This window comes from Benincasa hispida, chromosome 12, assembly GCF_027475165.1.
Source record: "Benincasa hispida cultivar pf3 chromosome 12, pf3_genome.v1.1, whole genome shotgun sequence".
Taxonomy (NCBI): domain Eukaryota; kingdom Viridiplantae; phylum Streptophyta; class Magnoliopsida; order Cucurbitales; family Cucurbitaceae; genus Benincasa; species Benincasa hispida.
In genome coordinates, this window is record NC_143489.1 from 28,113,431 (window position 1) to 28,122,423 (window position 8,993).

General features: G+C 34.5%; 1 protein-coding gene across 3 annotated transcripts; it reads right to left on the minus strand.

Moving 5' to 3' along the window:
• Positions 1-319: 319 nt before the first annotated feature.
• LOC120067975 (2-oxoglutarate and iron-dependent oxygenase domain-containing protein CP2-like) lies at positions 320-8,993 on the minus strand. Of its 3 annotated transcripts, none has more exons than XR_005479059.2 (10): positions 8,515-8,947; positions 4,735-4,782; positions 4,111-4,287; positions 3,874-4,024; positions 3,691-3,777; positions 2,487-2,611; positions 1,964-2,082; positions 948-1,059; positions 719-867; positions 320-501 (listed from the first exon to the last, which is right to left on the minus strand). XR_005479059.2 is itself a non-coding variant. In XM_039019633.2 (9 exons), exons 1-9 carry the CDS (start codon positions 8,812-8,814, stop codon positions 832-834), a joined length of 1,155 nt encoding a protein of 384 aa, XP_038875561.1. In that variant the 5' UTR covers positions 8,815-8,993; the 3' UTR covers positions 437-831. The 3 variants fall into 3 exon arrangements, 1 of the variants encoding a protein (XP_038875561.1); XR_005479060.2 differs by having other exon boundaries at positions 320-506; XM_039019633.2 differs by having other exon boundaries at positions 437-867; positions 8,515-8,993.

The window sequence follows — 8,993 nt, forward strand, 5'->3', positions numbered from 1 at the left end:
TAATAACAAGTAAATGTTTAAAAGCTATACAATCAAAACTTTCGAAAAGAAATTTCAAAAACACCTGCAAAAAGGCAGTTGCTTATCAGTCCTAATTTTTATATCAAGGAAGATCTTTACCTCCCCACATATTTAAATCCCCAAAATAACACACAAAATTACACTTAAAATTACTCCATGGTCCAAATATCGATATAACTTTAGAGATTTTTCTCGACTTTATTGTGAGATCGAGAGAGAGAAAGATAGCAACAATGAAGATAAAATGGAAAGAGAACGACAACGACAACAAGCAACAATCATGGTGGCAATCGGAATCAAAATCAAGTAACCAAAGATGTTATCAAACATTCAAAAAGTTGTACACGAACTTATGTGGCATTGCTAAAAAAGGGTAACTAAAACGCTCTCCAACGAAAAAAACTCAATACCAAAATTTGTTTCGCCACATTAATCCAATCTCATTGCCGTCCCTGACTTGATGGGCAGTGTAATAAATTGCTGCACTATGAACAGAATATTCAATTCGACGTATGGGAAGTATCATAAGCTAAGAATACATGTTAATTCACTCCAATTCGGCACAAACAGGTTTCTAATTGGTTAAATTTTTCTGACAGCTATAATAATAATTTCACCTATCAACAACATTTCAAATGTACAGCTACACCTGCAAAATGTAATGCAGCACGAAATAATACAGGACATCACTCATTACCTGCACATGGCGAAAGCTTTAAGACAGAAGAGACTTCAAATCTGATGAACATCATCTTCATATTTGGTTAAATTTACAGCTCCTCAACCATAGTTTTTCACCTTGTAGGCTGCTCAAGGAGGAGATTTTACTTCCCTTCTAAGTAACTCCTGGAGACATGAGATATAGACCAGATTGAATTTGAGGAAAAGACTTGATAGTACTCGAACTTTGTTAGATAGAATCCTACCTGCTTCGTTGCATCGATCGATAGGAGTTGCCTTTCTCTTTTCTCACGTTGGCATTCTCCACACCAGCTGGAGAAATCTTTCTGGTATTTCTTCAACTCTCTAAACACAGAACTATAACAAGATTTTGCCAAAAAGAGAAACGATAGTGAGGAAAGCACGAAAAGCGATGAGCACAATATGTTGTACTGTGTACATATATGACTGCGTTTCCCACTCAAAACCATGTACGTAACAAAAAAAATGCATTTTAGACAAAGTCAAAAGCACCTTAAGCATTTTAAAGTGCTTTGTGAGAAAGAATTCCACTGGTTTAGTGTTCTTGGCTGCTCTTGGCTGAACTACTTGACTAGGAAGCACCGAAGCACTTTCAAGGATATATAAAACCAACCCTTAACATCATTTGTTATTAAACACTTTTTACTAACTTAATTATAATTAAAAATGTTTTTACTATAAATGCTTTCACTAAGAAAACAAGTACTCCCAAACATACCTTAAAGCCAACCAACAAAAAGAGAATGGATCACAATATAGGTCAAAGAAATTTAATGGGCAAGCATTAACTGCCTTCAGCTGGCTGAAAAATGCATGAAACCTCAACCAGTCACATGAGCATTTATTTAGTACTCAGAATCAGGCTTTACTAAATAATATATTGATATAACAGAAAACTTAGTATACGGTAATCGAATTCGTCTCCGGTCAATATATATATAGTGTATGTGCAAGTGTGTATACGAATAACCCAATTCATCCAATGTAAGCTAATTCTTAATGATAAGAACTTTTGTGCTTAGCATCAGCCCGAACGCTGGATGGCATGTAGAAGTGCAATGTGAAATAAATATATCCGACAAGATTACTATCACTTTCTGCCATTCAGGGCCTACGTTGTTGAACAAAATATCACATCAATTTACTCTTACTTGGAATAGGGCAATCACTAAGTAAATGTGAGTTGACCCGACGCCCAAAAGTAAGTTGACCCGACGCCACAAAAGTAAGGAGAAAATACCTTCTGCACCACAAAAGTAAGTTGACCCGACGCCCAGATGTTGTAGCTCTAGCACCATGCCGATGACGACCACGATGAAGAACCGCATGCCCAGGAACATGGAGATAGTCAAAGATTTCCTAATACAGAAACCGTTCCCGTAAATTTCACCCACCATAGAGCACTACTAAGAAAGATTACTCATTGCTCTTGTAATGTATAGTCACACTTGCATTGTCGGGTAAAAATAGAAAATACTCTGGCTTTCATGTTCCCAAGGCCTAAATGTCCAGACTTCTCATATTAATATTCTTATAGAAGAACATATTAGTTATCCCAATAGCTCATCTTTTATATTAATGGTTAATTTTAATGAACAAATATCCAGATTCAACAGCAGCTAAGCTATGTATGCAGAATCTAAAGAAAATCTAAAGATTCACAATCACAAAACTTTTGGATCTGACAAAGCAGGCTTGAAATACAGAGGAATGAACAGGAAATACAAAAATAAGGGTGTAAGGTGTCCTTGAGATTATCATACCTCTGATTGGGTCTCTGTATTAACATGTTTGTCACACCGGATGCCACGAAAGAACAGTTCACCACCAGAAAATTGTTTACCCAAGCAAACATTCAATGTGACTTCCGAATCATCCACATGAAAACCTACAGTAAAATCATTTTCAAATAAAATTGACTTATAGCTTGAATGTCAACAGATGAATATAAAACAGAAAGTAACAGAACAAGAAAACAGACGTCACAATTTACAGATTGCAATAACTACAGACAAAAATAAATAGGAAACCGAATCGAAAGGACCAAACATTAAATTACAGAACAAACAATCTTGAGCAGCAAGCAAAGAGAGAACAGATTATGGTTGAACTTTTAAAGTTTAATCGCATGCTATTCATTTACAGAATCTCCACTTTCAATAAATGTATGTCTATAAAGAAAAATGTGAAGAACTAAAAGTTAATACAGAAGTAGGTTAAATTATTACACCATCCTCTTCCTCCCTGTAGTTTCACATTTGTATCAACTTTGTCCTTATACTTCTTAAAAGTTTCAATATTTGTTGTCAATTGTAGTTGAAAACAGAGTAGACAGCCTCAATGTCATATACAGTCCAGTTTCAAGTAACACATAGCACTACATCAATGCTTCATTAGTTTTCCATTAAATTTGACACCATTAGTTAACAATAAGAACTTTTGGAATAAATGAATTACAGGAATGAAATTAAAACTTCCAAAAAGTACAAGGATGAAATAGACACACATAAAAGCATAAGGATAGAAGGTATAACTTAACACACACACACACACACACACCCAAAGGAAAAAAAAAATCTCAACCAAATGCTTATTTGCATGGAAAGCTTTCTTCCTGGAGAGGAAGGGAGGTTTACTGACATTGATACCTATAAATTGGAGCATATTAAAGATGCATTAATGTATCGATATACTATATATGCAAGTTACAAAAACAAAAAAAGGGTCCCTGCGAATATTTATGAGTTTCCTGATAAAAGTAAATTATATAAAACTTTAGAAGCAAGAGATTGGTGAGTGGAGAAAAAGTAACTGGAAGCACAACCATGTTCCATACGTTTTTAACAATGTCATATTTAACAAAAGCATTCATAAGAAAGGGGGGGTTTTCTTCCTAATGAGAACGTTAAAAAGAAAAGGATTGATAGGAGAGAGCAAGAAAATGAAGTAGTTCGTATTAAAACCTACCAAGTTCCACATCTCTATCGATTCCATATTCTACAACAAAACCATGATGGGAGTCCAGTGTGGCTCCTCCAACTTCTGGAAAGAAAACTACACAACACCAAAAACAAAAACATGAGAAAAATAATGGCTCTCGCATTCTACATGAAAACAACTTTGAAGGAGTAATCCACTCAAATGTATTACCTCTTGATATAGGACGTATAAAATCATCCATCAACTTATCAAGCATGGTCTCTAAACCAAAGTCATCGAGAACAGCACCATATTTGTTCATTGTGTTTGGTCGCATGATTCTGAATTTCGTCTCGTGAACCCATCTTTCAAAGCTTTCCACCTAAAAAAGGAGAATAGTATTACACAGAAACCAAATCTCAGGGAAGTTAAAAAAAAAACAAGTTAACAAAATTTAAATTATGATACCTCAGATAACAGCTTTTCACAAAATTGTGGTTGAAGCATTTCAAATTTATAAATTCCTGGAGAGGGTTCAGACATGATGCGTCTAAAGCTCTCCTCCGAATTCTCATTGATAGCTTTGAGAAACGAGGGGACAAAGAAGTTTGCAGCATGCATGCTGTAAAGCTCCCTGTGTAATGGCTGCAAAGAGTAGGATAGCAACTTAGGGAACATAATATGAAAGTACTGTAAGTAACTATCCATGGAATCGGGAAAATGTACACTTAGATTCATTACAAAATATCAAGATCACATCTTTACTTCTGTAAATTTTATAAAGATAAAGAGTCAAAAAGTATATCAAGATCTCAGAGAGACAATTGCTAGTTTTGTTTTTTCTTTTTTACTTAGAACGACATTGCCTTCAAGGACTTTGACTTCTTTTTCAACTTCCATCCAAACCCAGTACCATTAGGACAAACCATGGAATATGGTCCTTGAAAATACAAAGAAGTCAAAGATTCCAATTTATGATGTAAAATTTATGTCATTAGATGACTTTGAAGCATATAAGACAGGACTCCATAAATTCTTGCACCAGTCTAAGCATGGCTAACTCAGTTGCATACAGCTAAGACTTGCATTTACCTGATAGTTTGATATAATCTTTTGTCGGTATTCTCTATGCCTCTGAACCTGATAATTCAAATACATGAAATTGTGGGTAACAGAATATTTCAGATGAGAAAAGCAGCATTTGGTAGAAGAAAATACGTAGAAACATCCTAACTTCCATTGGTTAATGAAATAATTAAATAATTATTTTTTAAAAAAAATAATTAAATAATTAAATTAACTTTAATCTAAAATATTTTTCTTTTCCTTTTTATTAATTTAATGTGATATAGGGTAGGAGAAGTCAAGTAGAACTTCATGCATTTCTATTTCATCCACGTCCATAGTTTCATTTTTCTCTCTCTTTCTTTTTTCTTTTTTCCCCTTCCTTTTTTAACTTAAAGTTTCATGTTCCTCAAATTTCAATAATGAGGCAAACACATGGTAGGAGTCACAAGAAAAAGAAAAAAGAATATACATAAATAATCAACAATCACATCACCGAACAGCTTACAATTTTAAAATTGGCTACCATTTTTTTTTCTTTTGGAGTTCAAAACTAGCTATAATATGAAGAGAAAATCTTTATACCCATTAAAAAGCATATCACAGAAGGCATACGGCCAAACAAGTTCGGGAAGACAAATAAGCTAGCATTCATTTCTTTGCACATTGAATCTTCATATTAAATCATGTAATGTGATAAGCACAATATTACATGTTTTGCTTTGCACCCAGCATGGATGTATATTTCTAGAAGCAAATGGCTAAAGGTATCATGGATCATGATGGGTAACTACATTAATCACTGGAAAGAGATAGGATAGATAAGCCATTCTTGAAAAATAGTTAATTATTGATAGAACTTCTTCGAAGCACTGTTAAATGGCCACTGGCTTCAAGAAACTGTTGAAATTGGATATAATCACGGAAAGAATGATAAACCATCTAGTGACAAACCAACTGGAAGGACACTTGATCACTCGGCTATTTCAATGCCAATATTTATATAAGCACAACACAAACCATGTTAAAAAAAAAAAAAAAAAAAAAAAAAAAAAAAAGCTCTGAAGCATCAAAACGAGGTGCAACAATGAAAGAGCGAGGCACATAATATATTAGAATGTTTCCAGATAATATATTTATAAAAGGCAGCCATTATAAGCCCTTGTATTCAACTGTTAAATTTCTCATGCATAAGCCGGTAATGTTATTAAACTCAAAATGTAATTTAAGAAAACAAGCTTCTTGCTTGCCTGAAGATGAGAGATGCATCGAGTACAAAATTCATATACAATCATTTTTGTAAATTTTACAAGGTAAATTACATCTAGAACACAAAGTGAATTAAAGTTGGGGATTTCTTTCAATAAAAACGATAATAACAATTTAGACCAATTTACACACCTCAATAATGTTATAATATAACTATCTAAACTTACAATATTAGGCTCAGAGAAGAGAATTTAGAATATTTTATATTCAACTTGCATAACTACTAAGGTCTGCACTCATGACCATAAGGACAACAAAATTTACAGCTTGCCATTTAGATCGCCAACCCATGGTAGTTAAGTTAACATAGAGCATTAATATTCTTTTTCAACAACACAACTTCAAAGACTAAGATTTTAAAATCAAATGCGATAAGCTATGCATTATTAGGCACAGAGATGTCTTTATTTGGAAAGCTACTTTTTTGCTCTTTGCTATTATGAAGAGATAATGAATGAAAACAGAGTATTTCAATTGAATGCACTCAAGAAAAAAAATCAGGAACTTACTTTTCTTGGGCACAAAAAGCATCAAGAAGGTAACAAAAAGGTGATTGGAACGCAACATTGAACAAATTAGCAACAGATTGACACCTATTTGAAGGCCTCTTCAAAGGTGATTCTCTTGGCTAACCACCAAGCACATGTAGTTCACATCACCTTTCTGACTGACAAAATAAGCTAAAAGAACTAATAAGTGTCCGACACAGACATGCTAGCGAAACTAAAGTGTCAGTGCTAGATTAGGCATGTGCCTAAGTGAAATCAGCTTGCCGGTATGCAACTGTACCAGAAATTAGGCACCCAAAGAAAACAGCATCTGGAGCTAAGACAGAATAGTTGGTTAGGACGTGGGAGTTTAACTAGTGACCAAGCTAAAAAGTTCCCTATGGGTATTTTCATGCCTCTGATGTACTTGTAATTGCAGTCTTTCCTGTTTCTTGTTATTGGATCTCAATGAAAGTTTTGTTTCTTATACTTAAAATATTGAATTAGTAGAGTTATTTTAAATAGAAACAATTTCACATATGGTAAGAGATTAACCAAAAAGAAAAAAAAGGAAGATCCTGGCAACAAGTGATGGAAGTAGCAAAAAGGTATTCCAATTGGGAAAATAGAGTTGAAATTATATGAGTTAAAAGGCCATAAAATTTAAACCATGAAAGAGCAAAAGTGGACATGGTACGTTGTTTGTCATGATACAGATTAATATTGTTGATTATGATACTTATCTAGAAAAAATAACAAAAACGGGTAACAATATTTGTTTTTGTTCATCTTTTTTTATCTTGTGGCCAGTTTTCATGATAAAATAAAAGAAGAAAGAAATACACACTTGATATATATTTCGTATTACCCATTCTATACTTTAGAAGGAAAATATTTTTTTAAAAAAATAAATTATCTTTGAAAATCATTACATATTTCCTATTATTTGTATACCTAAGAAAAAGTACGATGTTTTGGTAAATTTTAAACCATGCTTTTTACTATAGGAGTTGTAACTAAAAAATATTGGATCATAAACTCTTTGTAAAACTTGACAAGTCAAGCATTTTGTCATTAGCTGGGATGTTTCACAAAAAAAACCTTGTGGAATTCATTCACCAAGTTCTCCAGGCAATGCTTGGTCACAATGCATGTCAAGATTTTTTCAGTATTTCTAAAGCTCGGGTTTGAAACTTTTAGCTTGAAAGAAATGATAGAATGTATGGAAGCTAAATACATCTTTCAGGACGCAGATCCAACTGAAGTTCACTACTTCACTTCTAGCAATGATTCCCCTACTACTATTCATCTAACTAAGGCTCCCATTTGTAAGCTCTATTGAGGCTTTTGAATTTATCTTTCTTCATACTTTACATACTTTCTCCTTTTTTGTCTATATAAAATTTAATCCACTGTTCTGGAAATTCTTCAAAGAAACATGGAAGTAATCAAATATAGAAACAATATACAGGAGTAGACCTTGACTTCCCAGACTGCTACTTGAATGCAAAGCCTCCAATTATAATCGCTCAAGACCAAAAGAAAGAATTCTGAACGAGTAATAAGGAAGAACCATTGACACCTCCCCCTTGCTTTCATCAAATTTGCTTAAAAAGTCAAGATCATCCCCTCACTGGCAGAGGAGAAAATTTGTTAAATACTACCCTCATTTTTTGCTTGACATATTAACATAAAAGTCTAATTACCCATTCTACTGATAAATTTAACTAACATGCGGTTGTAGCTTCCATCAGCCAAGTGAAAAGTCTACATATTCAAATAACTATGTTCCCGCCTTCTGATCCACCATCGCATAACAATGGAACTAAAAATCTTAATCCTTATCCTACAAACGACGTCCGGCAAACAACTCATAAGATCATCCGGCGTTTGCTAAACATTGCATTTCGACCTATAAAACAATTTTTTTATTAAAAAAAAAAAAAAAACACACCATCTTCTCTTCCTCTTCCTCCATTCACCAGGCAACCAAGCAAACAAGTATTGAAATTCATCACAGATATAGAGAGAAACAATTTAAAACGCTTACTCGGTTGCGTTCACCCTCGGGAGCATATCGGAGTAGAATGTCCCTCATGTACTGAAGCTTAAGGTCGCGTGCCACATTGAGCATGCTCGGAGGCAAGTGCCTTTCCAGCATGCTGAAGAGGACCGGACTGAATTCTAATTGGAGGTCTTCATAGCTCTCCGACTTGTGATCTTCCTTGGGTTGGAGACGAAGCCTGTGGGTTGAGAAAGACTGTGCGGGGGGTGGGACGACGCCATTTCCATTGCCAGTCCCGGGAGCTTGGGGCTGCTTTCGTCGTTCTAGCGAAGCTTCCAGAGACATAGCTTCGCATCTGTGGAGGTCAAATACGTGTGAAGGAAGAATTAGAGAAGCATGTTTTTGTGCTGAGAATGTGAGAAGTGGATTGAAATTAGGGTTGTGAAGAGGAAGAAGACGAAGATGGTGAAAGTTTCAGGCTAGGGTTAGGGCTGTGTTTTGCTAATTGTGGACGTGTACATGTG